The sequence below is a fragment of the Zootoca vivipara genome, chromosome 15, assembly GCF_963506605.1.
Source record: "Zootoca vivipara chromosome 15, rZooViv1.1, whole genome shotgun sequence".
In the NCBI taxonomy this organism is placed as follows: Eukaryota; Metazoa; Chordata; class Lepidosauria; order Squamata; family Lacertidae; genus Zootoca; species Zootoca vivipara.
The window spans coordinates 29827833-29845620 of NC_083290.1; the positions used below are offsets into that span (position 1 = coordinate 29827833).

The 17788-nt window shown below is 45.7% G+C and overlaps 1 protein-coding gene across 1 annotated transcript; it reads left to right on the plus strand.

The window, feature by feature from the left end:
* Positions 1-51: 51 nt before the first annotated feature.
* On the plus strand, positions 52-16560 carry HYOU1 (hypoxia up-regulated 1). Its single transcript, XM_035138876.2, has 24 exons — positions 52-472; positions 2393-2486; positions 3090-3168; positions 3597-3751; positions 3996-4072; positions 4202-4383; positions 5375-5490; positions 5969-6152; positions 6383-6517; positions 6715-6797; positions 6903-7035; positions 7266-7453; positions 8088-8226; positions 8310-8370; positions 8563-8645; positions 8991-9164; positions 9839-10038; positions 10192-10279; positions 10587-10709; positions 11313-11446; positions 12472-12556; positions 12974-13223; positions 13479-13562; positions 14618-16560. Exons 1-24 carry the CDS (start codon positions 406-408, stop codon positions 14677-14679), a joined length of 2976 nt encoding a protein of 991 aa, XP_034994767.2. The 5' UTR covers positions 52-405; the 3' UTR covers positions 14680-16560.
* Positions 16561-17788: the final 1228 nt, after the last annotated feature.

Below are 17788 nucleotides of genomic sequence, written 5' to 3' on the forward strand. Positions count from 1 at the left end.
CGCGCCGCGTCCGGCTCCGGGGAGGGAAGGAGGGCGGAGCCCAGCTTTCGCAAGCGAGGGAGTCCGGGAGGCCGGCCGGCCAGGGAGAGAGAGAGGCAGCCAGAGCGGGAGGGAGAGAGTTCGCGGAGACGGAGTCCTAGCCGAGAGCGAGCGATCGGGCAGAAAGCCCCCGGAGGGAGCACTTGGCGTGCCGGGCCGAAGAGAGCGGCGTCCGCCTTAGAGGCGCCCGGTGGCCGGCCTCTTCCGCGTGGGGGTGGGGGAACCTCTGGGTCTCCAGGTGAACCTTGGCGCCGGGCCTCACCGCTGCTCCTCCAGGCCGCTCCGTTCCGTGTCTGTCGGAGAAAAGTGCCCTCCCTGCCTCGCCTTTGTTTCCAGAACGGGGTTTGGCGGCCCTCGGTCGTCGGGATGGCTCCAGCACGCGTGTGGCCGCTGCTACCCCTCCTCCTCCTGGCTTCCCTGCCTGCGCACTTGGGTAGGTGCATCTCTCGCCCCCGCGGGTCCGATGGAAGGACCTGGGAAAGAACTTGGGGGTTGTTTTGCAAGTTGCCGAAGGATCAGGCTCGCTAAGCGGAGTTGGGCAGGAGCGAGCCCTTTCATCGCATGGTTTGATCCGGCTCGTCTCAGAATCATAGAATTGTGGAGTTGGAAGGAACCACTAGGATCATCTAGTCCAGGGTTTCCCAAACTTGGATCTCCAGCTGATTTTGGACTTCAACTCCCATCATCCCTATCCTTTAGGACCAGTGGTCAGGGATGGTGGGAATTGTAGTCCAGACTGCTGGAGACCCAAATTTGGGGAACCCTGATCTAGCCCAACCCCCTGCAATGCAGGAATCCCTTGCCCAACATGGGGCTCGAACCCACAACCCTGAGATAATGAGTTGTATACTCTACTGACTGAGCTATTCGCCTAGTGATGTCTGAAAAGCTAACGTGTATCCTGTAAGTGGGCCGGACGAAACTGACCAGCAGGAAGGGCAGAGTGTTCCTTGGATGCTTCTGTGCACACTTTGAGGTGCTGGTGGTGACAGTTTGTCATGGCCCTGAGAGTGAAAGCATTTCCATTTTAGCTGGCGTTGGACTCATTATAAACTACTGGAATGTGGAAACTGGCCGCTGTCCATGTGGGACCTGATGGAGACAACTTTTCTAAAGGATGCTGCTGATGCTGCACTACATTTACTTACTTACTTACTTACTTACTTGGTGGTATGTTTCATTTGCCACCTCTGTAGAAAATAGTGTGTCAACATTTAAGCCTTACAGGCTGTGTTGCATAAAGAAAGAGGAACCGGCTGTACATTCTTGCAGATCTTTTTTTTAAAAAACCAGTTTAGTTCTTGAAAAGAGGCACTTTGAGTGATGTAAATGATAGTGATTTAGATCACATTTTAGGTTCAGAACCCATATTAGGAGAGGTGTTGATTATGGCAGGTATTGCTATACGGTAGCTTGCAGGGAGCTTTTGGGGCCCCTGGATATTACATTTATTGGTACATGGGGTCCATTGGCAAGAATAAGAGCGCCTTGTTTTTGTAGGCATCCAGCAGAGGTTCAGTTTTTTTATTCAGACCTATGCCATATCTTGTGTTTACGAAAACTAACTTTAAAGTAAATATGTACTGTAGAGAGCCATTTTTCAAAATAAAATTGAGAATGCTGTAACCCTTTTTTCCTGGATTGTGACTGCACAATCCTGATTGTTATCTGCCATTTGTAACCTCTAGGCTAGGCTACTAAGTATTTGGCATGGGGGGGGCATGCCAAATACTTAGTAAACGCTTCCGGGTCCGCCAAGTACGTAATCTGAAAATACGCAACCCGAAGCGTACGTAACCGGAGGTACGACTGTATCTGCATTGGATGGTCTCCTGTAGGTGCCTCCATATCTGTGGTGAAGCAAGTAGCTACCAAAGACTAGGCCTTCTGGGTGGGTCTCTGGAATCTAGTTTATTTTTCTTTCAGTAGCAGGAAAGACGCCTCCTAATTTCCATGTAGACATAATTTTAATTCTGCTGGTTGTTTTATTATGCTCTTACAACTTTGTAGCTTTTAGCTTTATAATTTTATTTACATTTTGATTTTGTGTTTATTTTTTGTATTTACTTTCTATAAACCTCCCTGGGAATATGGTGGAAGGATGCTTTAAAAATACTTAGAGATAAGTTTTGAGATGTTTCCCTACAAATGTGGTGCTCTGGATGATACAGTACTTGTGAAACTTTCTTCTGGTGGAGTCCTCCAGGTGTGCTGTAACGCATCTGTGTTTAGGCTGGCTTTTTGTTTCTTATCAGTTCAGCTAATCATTAGAAATTGGAAGGAGGCTGGAGGGTACTATCTGGGGTTCTTCCTGGAAGAAAAGTACATTTGACACAATACTTTTGTTCCACAGATTCGTTGGCTGTGATGTCAGTGGACATGGGTAGTGAATCTATGAAGATCGCCATTGTGAAGCCTGGGGTGCCAATGGAAATTGTGTTAAACAAGTGAGTGGGCTAAATATGTGCTGGAATGAATGTGAATGTGGCAACAACTGTTTTGGAGGGCTTGACACATCATAGAATTGTAAAGGTGCCCCAAGGTTCATCCTGTCCAACCGCTTACAGTACAGGAATAAATCCATGTCTTAGTGGTGCAGTACAGAATATATGGGCCAGCTTCCCATAGGTGTAACATCCTTTTGCCCTTATTTATTGTTCCCTGATCTTAGATGTGGTTATTTAGAAGAGACTCCGATGTGTTTCTCTTCACTTGTTCCAATGCTGAATCCTGGCATTGAAAACCAGTTCTGCATATCTCCAAGGAACCCAGAAGTTAGACCCCAGGAATCTCTGGGGCAGGGCCACTGTGCAGTGACAGGGCACCTGCTTTGTTTGTAGGAGGTCGCGTATTCAATTCCAGGCATCTCCTGTTTAAATTTATTAGGTACCAGACGATAGGAACAGTGTGCCTCTGTCTGAGGCCCTGGAGAACCACTCTAGACCTGAGTCAGAAATATAGCTTCAGCTAGATGAATAAATAGCCTAGCCTGGTTATTAGACAACTTCCTATCTCCCCAGGAAACAGTTCTAGTTTAATTTTTCTTCTAGGGAATCTCGGAGAAAAACACCAGTGGCTGTAACTCTAAAGGAGAATGAGCGCCTCTTTGGTGACAATGCTGTGGGAATGGTAAGTCCCTTAGATGTCCACTCACACATACACATCCCCTCTGCTTTTTCTATACTTCGTACCAAGAGTATTTATTTGCATGCACAGCTTGTTCTTCTGGGGTCCTATCTCTGCTGCACCTTCCTCTTTACACTTTCAGCTTCAATAACATGTTCCTCCCCACTGAGATTTGTTGAAGATACAGTGCTACAGGTCCTCTTTGGCAGGTTAGCTCATGTTCCAGAGAAGGACTTTTCCAGTGCTGGCATGCGGTGACTTTATTGGTTTAGGAAACGGAGGGTCCTAAATGCCACTTTGGGTATTTTCAGTAGTTCAGTTGTTGAGGGTTTCTGGTGTGCATGCCTTTTAAAAAGAAATTTATAGGGGATAGGTGAGCATTCCAGAGGAATCAGCACGGTTGTGTGTTTTTCCTGTTTTTTTTTTAATAGGGCATCAAGAACCCAAAAGTGGCTTTCCGGTATTTCCAGGATCTCCTGGGCAAGCGCGTTGATAACCCACAAGTGACCATGTACCAGTCACGGTTCCCAGAACATGACCTGGTGAAAGATGCAAGGAGGGAGACAGTCAGTTTCAAGCTGTCAGAGTACGTTTCCACTTGGAGGTTTGCCACGTGGCACTGCTGAGCAAGACAGGCTGTGGCATCTTTCCGTAAGCCGCTGCTACATAGATTTGGTTGGCCAAATGCCAGGGTCAACTTATATTTGGTATGTGCCCTGTTAAGGGGCAAGTGGTATGTGGAAGTGATGAGCCCTCACCCATGCTCAAAAGATGCATTTCACAGCTGGGATCAGGAATTTAGAATTTAGAATTCTTGTTCTTCCTTGCAGCAAATTGCAGTATACCCCAGAAGAGATCCTGGGCATGGTTCTCAACTATTCTCGGGCACTGGCAGAGGAATTTGCAGGTTAGAAATGACTCTTGAGTGTTTGAGGCACAAGAGTTGTCTTTGCTTCTTTGGTCAGCAAGCATATGAATAAAAATGAAGAGGCACCTGAACCAGGAGTTCACACCATACCTTCTCCTTATCATACAGAACAGCCTGTCAAGGACGCTGTGATCACTGTCCCTGCCTACTTCAACCAGGCGGAGAGGAGAGCGGTCCTGCATGCAGCAAAAATGGCAGATCTCAAGGTTTTGCAGCTCATCAATGATAACACAGCTGTGGCTTTGAACTATGGGGTGTTCCGAAGGAAGGACATCAATGCTACAGCCCAGGTGCTTGTAACTGGACGATGTGTGTGGCTCGGGAGGGGGGAGGTTTTTACCCAGGGCTCAAGCTCATTGTGCCTCTGTAAGCTTACCTAGAAAACAGAAAATTTGGGCAGGGCAGTCTTCTTGGTCAATGAGAGCTCCCTGTTTGAATCCCAACTTTTATGTACAGATTCCACATTCCCCTAATTCCAGCTAGCCACATACACAAGCGAGCAGGGCCCATTCACCTGTTGGTCATCTGATATTACTGTACTATGAAATCTAGTAACCAACTTATCCTTTGTAGCAAGGCAAGCTGTGTTACCAAAGCCAAGCCAAGTTTCAAGTTAGTACCTACTGGCCAATAGGCAGTGACTCCAAACCTGCTTTCTGCAGGGATTGGCTCTGTGGCTGGAGTTTCCTCTGAACTTGGTTGCACATCCGATCCACTGGGCTTGGAGTCACCAAGGCCATAGGTGGAGACTTGAGGCCTGTTAGAGTTCTGCATGTCTGCTTTTTCTGTCAGCTGATTGACATTGACAGGAAGCCTCCCTTGCCAATGCACAATTTGAAGCATTCTTCAGGACTCCCAATATAGCATCTTGTCAGCTGCATCTTTCTCTGTCTCCCACCTGACATCACACATGACATCTAGTGTGGGGCTGGTGGGCATACTTGGCAGAAAACGGCCTCATGGGCCAAATTTGGACCCGTGTTAGGTCTAATTAGGCCTGCAGGCTGGAGGGCTGACCCACCTCTGGACCAGTTGAACAAACAGTCTGACATTATTATTATTATTATTATTATTATTATTATTATTATTATTATATATCCCAGCCATCTAACTGGGTTACCCCAGCCACTCTGGCAGCTTCATACTCTTGTATATATTTTTAAGCTTGGAGACGGCTGATCTGACTTCCCACAGACATTCATGTACCATCCTTCAGACTGTGATACCTCCTTGCCTGCTGTTGCCTGCTGTCTTTAGCATTGGTTCTTTATTGAATTCCAGAATATTATGTTTTATGACATGGGAGCAGGCAGCACTGTGTGTACCATCGTGACTTACCAAGCAGTGAAAACCAAGGACTCAGGAACCCAGCCTCAGCTTCAGATTCGGGGTGTTGGGTAAGAGCTTGATTCTTGGAATTAAATTTGCTAGGGAGTCAAGAGAGAGCAGGATATCTGAAGTAGAAAGGTCCAAACTGGGAGGCGTATTGCACAAAGCAGAATCAAACAAATGCATAATGGATCATGTTGGGTGGGTCCTACCTGGAGTCAACATGCCTCTCTCCCCCCACCCGTTTTAAAATGATTTCCTGGGAATTGCAAATGTGGAGAGTGCTATTGCATTTGTTTCCTATTTGATGGTTGCCCATAAGCCACTGTAAGATTGGGATGCTGGATTTGGATGGACATGTGGCCACAGGGCTCTTGTGGAAGGATGTTTAGAAAACCAAAATGCTGGTTTTGGGGTGGGAGAGAGTAGAGAGATATCAAGCTTCTTGAGAGGAGTGGTAGCTGGAGAGGTAGTTGCTGGGCTTCTTTGCAAAGGGCTGCTGGCTTGAGTAGCTGCTTCCACTGCCTGCCTCGTTCTCCTCCTCAGATTTGATCGCACACTGGGAGGGTTGGAGATGGAGCTGCGCCTCCGTGACCATCTGGCCAAACTCTTCAATCAGCAACATCCATCAAAGGATGTCCGGAAAAACCTCCGGGCCATGGCCAAGTTGCTAAAGGAAGCCAATCGTGTGAAAACAGTGCTAAGTGCCAATGCTGACCATGTGGCCCAGGTAGGTTGTGTGCATTTGGTGTGGCATGGGTGCATGGAAAATGCCTAACCTTCGTCGTCTGCTATAGTCAATTGTAAGCAAGCTATCTGCTTATGTGTACACGAAAGGCTTCTACATTTCATCAAGGTCTTAATCCTGTTTTGAAGGCACAGTAGAAGCAGTGTGGTGGCTTCAGAGAGGAAGTGCTGCATGTGTCTGTGAGATAAGATGCTCTTGGCTTCTCTCCCTAGATCGAGGGCTTGCTGGATGACATTGACTTCAAGGCCAAAGTTTCACGGCAGGAATTGGAGGAGCTGTGCTCTGATTTGTTCGAGCGGGTTGCAGGACCTGTGCAGCAGGCAGTCAGCAGTGCTGAGATCGGTTTGGTAAGTGCGGATGGTTTTGTTAAAAGGTCTCTAGTTTTCACCAAACAACGTGAATTCCACAGTGCAGGCCATGGTGAGAAGCACTTACTGCTTCGTCCAGGCCACCTACATCTGTGCAAGCAGAACTCTAGATTCAGAAAGTGTAACAGAGTTCAAGCTCAGAAAGTCAGACCCTGTTATCTTTCTCCAATTTCCAGAATGAAATTGACCAGGTGATCCTTGTCGGTGGTGCCACTCGCGTCCCAAAGGTGCAGGAATTTCTGCTAAAGGCAGTTGGCAAGTAAGCATCAGCCCAGTTTTAGTGGTACTTTCTGCCTCCCAGCCCTCAAAATATTTTCTGTCCAGAGCAGGGTAGCATCTAATCATTCTTTTGTTGACAACACAGGGATGAGCTGGGCAAAAACATCAATGCTGATGAAGCAGCTGCAATGGGTGCTGTCTACCAAGCAGCTGCCTTGAGCAAAGCCTTTAAGGTGAAGCCTTTCATTGTCCGTGATGCAGCTGTTTTCCCCATCCAGGTGAGCTGTGGTTCATTATCAAGTATCAGAGTAACAGCTGACGGGTGTGCTGTGGATTTCAGGGAGAGGGTTGGTAAAAAAGCCTGTCTTGAAATTCTGTCTCAAGCAGCCCAAGAAAAGTGCTGATCTTTGTCCCTTAATGACAAGACGCCTGTTGGCATGCAGTTGGCTCTGCTGTGTGGTAGAATCTAGAAGAGGTATAGTTGTGCTTTATCCTCTCCTAACCCTAGGTTGAGTTCACCCGTGAGGTGGAAGAGGAGGATAAATCCAAGAGCCTTAAACACAACCGGCGGATCCTGTTCCAGCGCATGGCTCCGTATCCCCAACGGAAGGTCATCACCTTCAACCGATACACAGATGACTTTGAGTTCCATGTCAACTACGCAGATATGGGCTTCCTGGGTGACAGTGACTTGAAGTGAGTGCAGTTGTGGGTCAGCCACAAAAACAGAGCATGCTGGCTCTTGCTTTCCTTTTCCCTTTTGTTATGGTACCGTAGTTACAGCTGCCCGGGAATTTGGTCTAAGGAGGGAAGAATTAAGGGTTTCCATAAGGAACAAAAGGAAAACATGACAGAGGGAGGAATAGCTGGATATTGTACGTGGTAGCTGGAAGTCCCATTTACTTATTTTTGTTATCCTTTTCTTTTTCTTTCTATTTTATTATTTCCTTAAATATTCTTTTTCTTTTATTTTCTTGGTATTATTTCTGCTTTGGTCTGGTCTTCTATAGAATTTTGAAAAGTCCTAATAAAATCCTTTTTTTAAAAAAGGCTTAACTTGGCTCATGTTCTCAGAGTTTATGATTCTGCCTGAACTCAGCTTTATGTCAGTGGCTACGGCTTTGGGAACTCAATTTTGTTCTCAGCTGTTTGAACTTGTACCCTTGCAGCTGAGTATCCAGGAAATAAAATTTCTATATTACTGCCCTTCAGTGTTTCTACAAAGTTTTGTTATTTCTGTGGTAGAGCTAGAGAATGGGAACAGAAAGGAGGGGTGGTCAGACACTTGTGCTCACCCATCCCAATGTGTGTGCTCATGTGGTTTCTGCAGAGCTTTTGGGTCCTTGAATCTCACAAGGGTGAAGCTGCATGGAGTGGGCGAGAGCTTCAAGAAACATTTGGATTACGAGTCCAAAGGCATCAAGGCTCATTTCAACATGGACGAGAGTGGTGTGCTGAGCCTCGATCGTGTAAGTACTGCTTCTGTGCCCTTCATCTCCGGCTCACTTGCTGGGCCTTCCAATCTCATTCTGCTCCGTGTGTTGTCTCCCAGGTAGAATCTGTGTTTGAGACTCTGGTGGAGGACAAGCCAGAGGAGGAATCCACACTGACAAGTGAGTTGGTTGGGTTGCATTTTAGCAACAGCTCTTCTCGTACCATGTAGGCAGCTTTACTTAATCAGCCCCTTCCCAGTTTTCAGCATCACTTTGAATGGTTGGAGGGGGTGGGTCAGGTGGCAGACAAGATCTGGGTTTTCTGGGTGTAGAACCCAAACCTTTCATAAGTATGTTTCTTCTTTCGAGCAGAACTTGGGAACACCATCTCCAGTCTCTTTGGAGGAGGGAGCCCTGTGCCAGAAGCACCTGAAAACTTGACTGAGACTGTTCAGGTGAGCTCTGTTCTGTGGAGAGCCTGCAAGCAAGATGCAGGATTTGAGCCTAATGCAAATGTCAGTGGGGACTTGAAAAGGGGCACAAATATGAAAAAAGAACAGGGGAGGATCCTGGTCTTAGTCTCAAGAGTTCTGTGAACCTGTTCAATGGCACTGTGTTCTTCGCTAAAACCATAATAAATACTTCGAGTCAGAAGGAATCCATGGCAAGTGACTGTCGCAGCGGAGCTTGTAGCTGGACCTGCTGGGTCCCTTCAGAGTCATGCCTGTCTTGGCTGAAGAAGCCTAGCTGCGCGAGGTTCTTATTACTGATCCTTGGGGAATTTCTCCTCTCTTGCCCAGGAGGAAGAGGAGAGCCAAGCGGAAGCAGGTAAGGAGGACCAGAAGGATGACAATGGCGCTGCTAGTGAGGAGGAAGAAAGTCGGCCAACGCCATCCCCATCTCAGGAAAAAGCTGCTGAAGATGCTTCAGCTGAGGACCAACAAGAGGAAGGAAGAGAGAAATCAGACTCCCAGGTGAGCAAGCAGTGAGGAGGGTCACTGAAGAGCCCCCCTTTTTTATCCAATAGGAGACAAATGAGAAGGCATCCGTAGGGGTGAAGTTATTGTAGGGAACAGTACTTTTTCACGCTTCAAATCCCCTGAACACTGTTGTCTACTTATTGGAGTGGGTGGGAAACCTCCTTTTAAGGTCTCATACCTATGGGGTTGTGTGAGAATTCTCTTGAAAAATTGGCATCTCCATGGTTCCGAGCCTGTTTTTAGGTTGGTGGACTAGTTTCTGGAAGTGATGGCTGAATCCAGGGCCATTACAAGACATTTTGCTACCTGAAGCAAATATGGTGGCTTCCACCAACAACAAATTGTGCATACAAACTCTGACTGGACCAGCAGTTGAATTTTTTATTTCAACGTTGCCAGTGGAATAATGCCCCCAACCAGCCCTGAGGGCAACAGAGTAGTTATGCAGGCATAGATCTTACATCAGAAGGATATGGCCAGGGAACTCGGAAGGAATGGGGTTGGTAGGTGCGCTGTTCCCAGAAGTTAGCACTTGAGGTAGTTGCCTCTCTTCCTAATGGCAGGGCCGGCCCAGCTTAAATCTAAAATTAAAGCAAACCTGTCAAATGTTGGCTCTAGCTGGTGGCTGAAAACAGCCCCCTGTTAGTCCTGGAATTGCTCCCATCTAGGAGGCCCAAGAGAAGACAGATACTGGGAAGGATGAGGAGCCTACAAAGAGCCCTGAGGGCCATGGTGCCAAAGCAGCCGAGGAGGAGAAAAAGCTGAAGCCACCAAAGAAACAAAAGCTGGTGGAGGAGATTGCAGTGGAGCTGGATGTGAATGATGTGCCAGAGTTGCTGCCAGAAGAATTGCAGGACTCCATTAAGAAGTAGGTGGATCTTCAGGGCTGCCTCTGCCCCCTAGCTGTGGGCTGGGATGAGACTGCTTGCAGTCAGTGCATGGGGATGCTTTTTGTCTTCTCCCATTCAGAGAAGGTTGTGACCTTGGGTACCTTGTCCTTCCCACCTTTTTCTAACATCAGGTTGCAAGAATTGACTGAAAGAGACATAGCAAAGCATGAGAGGGAAAAGTCAGCCAATGGCCTTGAGGCCTTCATCTTCGAGACTCAGGTAGGTCCCGGGAAAAGCATCAGAGGGCATAGATGGCTTTAGCGGGTTCATCTTGTTGCTGATGATCCCACCCCCATAAAAGTATTTCTCCATCAAATCTATGCTGCCGTTTAACTTATGTGTATCTTGTCTTTTGTGTAAAGTTGCAGCACTATTGCAACTTGAGCTGTAAGAAAACTTGGAATAGGTCAGGGAGGCTGCCGTGTCACCTTTAGCTAAATTTCTGTCAGGAGGAGTCAGTTTTGTGAATGTTCCCATAAGTCACAAGAGCTTCAGAGAGATTGATTTTGTGTGTGTCTTTTACCAGGATAAGCTACATCAGGAGGAGTATAAGTTTGTTTCAACAGAAGAAGAGCGAGAGGAAATTTCCAAGAAGCTGAGCGAGGCTTCCAACTGGATGGAAGAGGAAGGCTATACAGCCACAACTAAGGTTGGGGCACCACTTTGAACTGCGAATACCTTTTTCAAGGGAAACTTCTCTGTATTGTTAGGCTAGAGTTTGAAGATTCTCAGAGTGTGTTTCATGTGGGTTATCTGGACTACAGAAGTGGCTTTCCCTTGCCAAAAGCGCTTTGGAAATTTTAGCCAGTATTTTTTGTCAGAATCAGAGAAACAGAAGAGGGTGACTTGCTATGGTTAATGAGAACAACTTTAAATATGGTACATGCTTGATCTTCCTTGATTGCACTGCTTTCTAGGCAATGGCAAAGCACTTTGTCATTCATAGCTGCAAGCATTGTGTGGGATTCCCGTGGTCTGCATGTCTGACTAACCTGCAAGTGTCACATTTGGCTTGTGTCCCCTCTTAACTTTGGGACGGGGGTTTGAACTCCCTGGGAACTGGATGCCCTAATAGTTGCTTGGCTGTCACTGTGGAGCCTCCAGGCGGGGTTCTAGTGTGTCTCCAGGCAGGCTCAGTTTGTGGGTGTTTAACCCCTACTTCCTGAATTTCCAAGCCATCCGTAATCTTTGCAAGATGATATATGTGCCCAAGGCAGAATTTTAGTTTTTAAACTTCTGTTCCAATTCACAGGAGCTGAAAGAGAGGCTCTCTGAACTGAAGAAGCTGTGCCGGAGCCTTTTCTTCCGTGTGGAGGAGAGAAGGAAGTGGCCAGACCGTCTAGCTACCCTGGAAAGCTTGCTCAATCACTCCAATATTTTCCTCAAGTATGAACAACCAAGATGTCTTTAGTAGGAGAGGAGGGGACTTGGGTTGGGGCAGAGGGGATTGCCTTACTCACACAAGCAGCTGAGATCAGCACCCTCTGGACCCAAAGGGCGTGCATGGGGAGCTGTGCAATCCAGCTGTTTAAATCTCAGCAAGGCAACCAGGAGACAAAGAAGAGTTTGCTTTCATTGGACCATTTTTGGTTGTACCAAACAACAGTTTTATTTTAATAAGCCTTGTTCTCAAGCTGATATTGGAACTCAAGGGAAAATAACAGCAGGTTCCAGTGCTGTAGCTTCCTCTTGCTAAAAGTTATATATGAAAATGATCCCCATTTGTGATAAGTTGAGATTCTTATCATGGAGCGCTAGAGTTGCTTTCCAAATCTCTGCTACCTTGAAAGGAAGTAAGGGTGCATATCAAGGACCAAGATAATTACACATGTACACACTGCTATAACGGTGTGGTGGAGTTTGCTTTTATTATGGAGGGCTGGTATTTTGCCGTAGTCATACATACTGGGTTTTTTTCCCTTGAACTATATATATATATATATATATATATATATATATATATATACTGTATATATATATATATATATACTGTATATATATTTGTGTAGAGCTTCGGAGTTGCTGATTCCATGTCTTTGTCACCAAATAGAAAGGAAAATTGTTTGAGGCAAAAGAAATTGGCACTCATGGTCACTGGGGGGGCGGGGCGGCGGGAAATCCCGCTTTGTAACCATTTCCCAAAGTTTCACCTTGTGTCCATCTCACTTGTTAACATGGTTGTCAAACTTAGCAGTTGAAATTAGCTAGAAATGTTCTAACCTAGATATTTCTGTGCTGCATCCTGTGTCCCAGTTGTCACTTTTCCTAGAATAGTAAAGCTGAAGGTGTTGTCTTTAGCAGTTGTTGTTGTTGGCTGCACAGGAGCCAATTGCACCAACTGGAGAGCTTTAATGCAGTGTGAAAACTGCTTCAGGGCAAGAGGGAGACACATTTCTCATTCATTTTTTCAGGGGAGCTCGCATGATCCCAGAGGCTGATCAGTTATTCACAGAGGTGGAGCTAAGCACCTTGGAAAAAGTTATAAACGAGACAACGGTAAGAAGGGTCACAAGGAGTGCAGAAAATCTTTTCAGTATCCAAACTGTGTGTGTTCATGCATGTGCATGTCTTGTCCCTTCTGCTCTAGGCTCCAAAAGATAACCCTTTTGGTCTTTTAGTTAGAATGTTGTGATTCGGTTCACAGGTAAACCTAAGAATCCTGCCAAAATACAGTAAGCCCACAACTTGTGCTCACTTCATGGAGTGGGGGGTATGAACAAACGAATGAATGGTTGTAGAAATAGGGCTCAGCAGAGGCCACGTGGAGCTTTTAAACAGTGATTTTGCATTGAGTAGTGGGGTTTTGTCTGGTCAGAAGGCCATTGGCACTTGGTAATGAGCAGCACCAAACAAGGCTGGTCTTATCAAGTGGAGCCTAAGGATAATACGTTTCCCTGGGTTGGTTTGTTTTAGTTGTGGAAGAATGAGACCCTGGCAGAACAGACCAAGCTGTCACCCACCGAGAAGCCTACTCTGCTTTCCAAAGACATTGAGCTGAAGATTGCAGCTCTGGACAGGGAAGTGCAATACCTCCTCAACAAAGCCAAGTTTTCAAAGATCAGGCCCCCCAAGAAGAACACCACAAAAACAGAAGCGGGCAAGAACACCACTGTGCCTCCTGAGGGTGAAAAGGTCATTCCTCCCAAGGATGATAATCAAAAAGGTGAGAAGGTCTCACAGCAGCATCAGTAGTCTTCTAATTCCCCTGTTCATATTCCCGGGTGTTTGAAACTAACCCTGTGGAAGACTGCTTGGTGTAAAAGAGGGTCCTCAGTCTTGGCTGCCTCTTCTAGCCTTTGTTGTAAATGGCTGTGTTGTAAATGGCTAACATTTATCTTGGGTGATGTGGTGTGCATCCAGTTTGGTCATGGCACATACCTCTGCAACTATGGATACCTTTTTTTCTCCTTCCAACCAGATACACCAGAAGATGCTAGCCCAGTCAAAGAACCACCCACAGAAGAAAAAGCACCACTGGATGATGAATTGGGACCAGACTCTGGTAAGGAATGACTCGATTTATTCAGTCACTGAGCAGAACTCTGGTAAGGAAATACTGGGCTGAGAGAATTGGAATTCCCTAGGCCATAAAGGTAAAGGGACCCCTGACCATTAGGTCCAGTAGCGGACACTTTTTCTTGGGTTCTCCACATCATAGTGGGAATTCGGGAACCTTTTATTCTGGAGCCATGCTATTGTGGGCCTCAAATTCACAATGTGAAGCAATATAAGGAAACAAGTTATCCAAATTACTATTTTAATAGCCGTAGTCAATTCATACATCTGATGCTGGGAATCTGCATGCCACCCTGGGGGGCTGTCTGCAAGGCAGGGGGAGACGTGGCTGCTTTCTGAAAAGACTTTTACAGCTGAAATGGGCACTGTGATGTTCAAGGGGCACCAAGAGCATTCGCAACATTCAGGGAGGGAGGATGAGAAATACAGAGGTATTCCCAGACAAGGCTTGCTCGCTCCTTTCCCTGCCAACCCAGCCGGGGGGGGGGGTGCTCCTGGCAAAAGCTCCTCGCCAAGTGATCTCAACAGGAAGGAGCCTCAAGAGCATGTGTAGGGAATTTAAGGGGCACAAATGTGTAGGTTTAAAGTGGCACAAAGCTGATTGAATTTTCATGCAGCATGCATCTCAAGGATGGCAATGTATTTATTTTTTTCAATTACCCTTTTCTTACTTCCTGTTTATCATCCCTGCACTGCACGAGGATTGGCACTGGGAATCTTGAAGAACCAAATCCCTTTGGAACCGTCCAGGGTTAGGGTTGGGATTTGTAGAGGCGGCAACCCTTTACTTTTCGATTCCAAATGTTCTTCCATCTGCTAATAGTGTACCTGTTCTTTCACTGTCAGAGCTGTTTGAGTCTCAAACCATGGCTTTATCTGCATGCTCTTGCTTTCTAACCCTGCTACCCTGTTGTTGCAGGAATTTTTCTTACTCTTTGTGTATCTGAACATGTTCCCCTGGTACTATCTTGATTTGGAAAGTTGTCATCCTTGCTGCACAGTTTTGATTCATTACGGTTTTTTTGTTCTTACTCATTTCAGGGCAACAAACTGACAAGAGGTCGGAAACAAGGGAAGACACCAGAGCCAATGATGAATTATAACAGTTCCTTAGCCACCGCCCCTTGCACCAACACCTATTTATTTACAGTTAACTCCATTGTTTTTATGATGGACCTGGTTAGTGGAACATGGCACAGACTGACAACAAACTGCAATAGAGCTGTACATTTTCTTTCTTTCTGTTGGGGATTTATTTGTTGCTGATTTTGGTGTGTTGTCTTGTCTCTTCCTTTCTTTAAAAATGACTTTGAGCTCACTGGGCACTCTTGCTGTGCTTTTCACAGCACTATCCCCTGAATTGCACTTCTAAACAGTAGATTTAAATCTACCTGAAACTGTTCTAGGAAATGACAGTTTGCATCAGCAGTTTTTTGGGCTACGCTTCACCTTCTGGAAACATTATTTGTCTGCAACTGGAAATATCAAATTGGAACCTTCTGCTGAAGCCTCATCATGTTATGGTTCATCAACTAGGCTTGAATGAGCAAGTCCCTTTATAGCTTTACTCTTGGGCTGTTGATGGACAGTTTTCTGTTTTGGGGGTGTCTGTGCAACCGAAATGGATGAAACAGGAGTGGGGAGTAAAAGTTGATAACGCTTGGAAGGAAAACCAAAATTCTCAAACAGATAATTATACGACTCTGCTTTCAGAAGTATTTATCAGACAGTTGTAGCATAGCAGGGATGGCCACTGATGAGACGCACATCCCTAATTCTTACTATCAGTTACTGCCTTTAGTAAAACTCCCTAATGCCAGTCATTTTCTAAGAGGCCCATGAAACTATGCTGTTGTAATAAAGCAGGAAATCTGATCTATCCCAGAAAGGTACTATTTTATTTGCTCCACTAGTTGGTAGATTTGCTTTCTAATTGCCTTCCCAGCAACACTGGGCACTGTTCTTAGTCTTGCAATTTCCTAATACTGCTGATGTTATTTGGTGATTTGGGAAGCTGGCTTACAAAGCTTGCTGTCTTGGGTGGTGAATGCACATCTTTGTGTGTGCACCTTTTATTTACTAGCTCACTCACCCTATTGGCAGCTGAACTTTACACTTTCCACTTTGGCCACCTAGTAGTGTAGTAGGGACAGCTTTGGCTACAGGACAAATAATTGTGATACTTCAGTTTTCAGAAGTACAAATCAGTCCAACTGCACATAAACTAGAATATGTAAAGATGCCACAAAGTAGAGGAAAAACTTCATCCAGCCCTTTTTACTCCAATTTCCCCTCTACACACAATGTCCAAACTGTTCAAAGAAATATCATATGTAGACCATGGTGAGACCCTGTTTTATTTAACATCATTGCTCAGCAACTCATTCCTAAGCACTGCCTCCTAGTCCCTAAAATCAATTTGGAAATGTGTTCTTCTCTTGAATTAATTTCAAGACGTCTTTGTCTTAACTTGCAGCTTTGAGGAATTATTTCTCTTGTGTTCAGGCAGAAGTGGTATGCCAAACGCTACAGGCTCCTAGAACAAGTCAAATGTGAGAAATTAATACTAAATTGTGTGCTGCCTGTTGTAATGTCCCCTTTCCCCTCCATTTCAACAAGCTTTATACTTGTGCTTGGAAGTTTAGCTTGCCATCTTTTCCAGTTGTGTGTATATATATATACACACCCAGGTGTTTTTGCCTCTGTTAAAATGTACATTGAATATATGGATTTTGATGAAAATGGAGTTTAAAACCTTATTAAAAACAGAGCAACTTTCTGCATACCTCTGTTTTGAGCAGAATGTGCATTCTACTGTGAGCCTTGATAAAGTAATTGGAATTTGAATGTAAATCTTGCTTTCCTGAAAAACATTTCCCTGAATTTGTCTTGTGCTGTGTCTGTCTTTTCTAAAAAAAAAAATCCCCCTTTTGAACAGGGCAGGCTTAGAAGTTTTAATTTCTCTGTCATGGGAATGTAATTTGGGAGTGAAGGAGGAATGTTCCCTCTTCCATTCCTCTGCTGCTGCCTAAAACCCAACTAAGCCTAATCCAGAAAGCCCAGTAGGCAAGAGAGTACCTTCTGCTGCCACCTTTTGTGTACTCTGCAGAAACTGTGCAAGTTCCCTCTGCCATATTGGCACTTACTTAGCTGTAGAGTCTGGAGTTGTTTGTTTTACATCAATGTTCAAGTGCTCGTTGGTCAGTTCTGTTAACTTTCTTTTCTGGAGGGAGGAAAGGAGAAAGCGGGTGGCGATCACATTTTAAGTCATTCAGTTGAAATGTATTTGCTCCTTTTGAAAATGGTTTCAATAAAATAACTTGCTTTTCTAAAAAAATAAAAATAAAAAATCACTCTTTTTAAATGGAAGGATGAAAAATGGTGGAGCCTACACTGGCTACCGTCTCAAACAGGTGGATCCTAAAGTGCCACCTACTGTCTGCTGCGGTGATGGATTTCAAAAAGGTGAGGGGCTGCCTGTTTGGTAATCCCTAACCCATCCAGGCCTCCTTATTTTTACAGGTGTGGGCAGTGAGAATTGGCGGTGCCTGAGTGCAGTTTTCCTTCCCCTCCATATTGGTGGATGCATTCTAGAGCTTGGGTAGTCTAGTGTGGTGCCCTCCAGGAGTTGGGCCCCTATTCTTTTAAGCCCGAATGGCTTAAGCCCAGAGGCAGTCCAGCAACATCTGATGACCACCATATTGGCTACCTTTGCTTGTGTGTGATTTTTCCTTGTCCCTGAACCTCTTTTTAGTGTGGAATCCTGTCTCACGTTAAGCCCCCACTAAAGGTAAAGGTAAAGGGACCCCTGACCATTAGGTCCAGTCGTGACCGACTCTGGGGTTGCGCGCTCTACTCGCATTATTGGCCGAGGGAGCCGGCGTACAGCTTCCAGGTCATGTGGCCAGCATGACAAAGCCGCTTCTGGCAAACCAGAGCAGCACATGGAAACGCTGTTTACCTTCCCGCTGTAGCGGTTCCTATTTATCTACTTGCATTTTGACGTGCTTTCGAACTGCTAGGTTGGCAGGAGCTGGGACCAAGCAACGGGAGCTCACCCCGTCACAGGGATTCGAACCGCCGACCTTCTGATCAGCAAGCCCTAGGCTCAGTGGTTTAACCACAGCGCCACCTGGGTCCCCACTACGATATATAAAAGGATGTGTTGGATGTTTTTTCCCTAAACTTTAAATACTCCTAGCAGGATGGCAG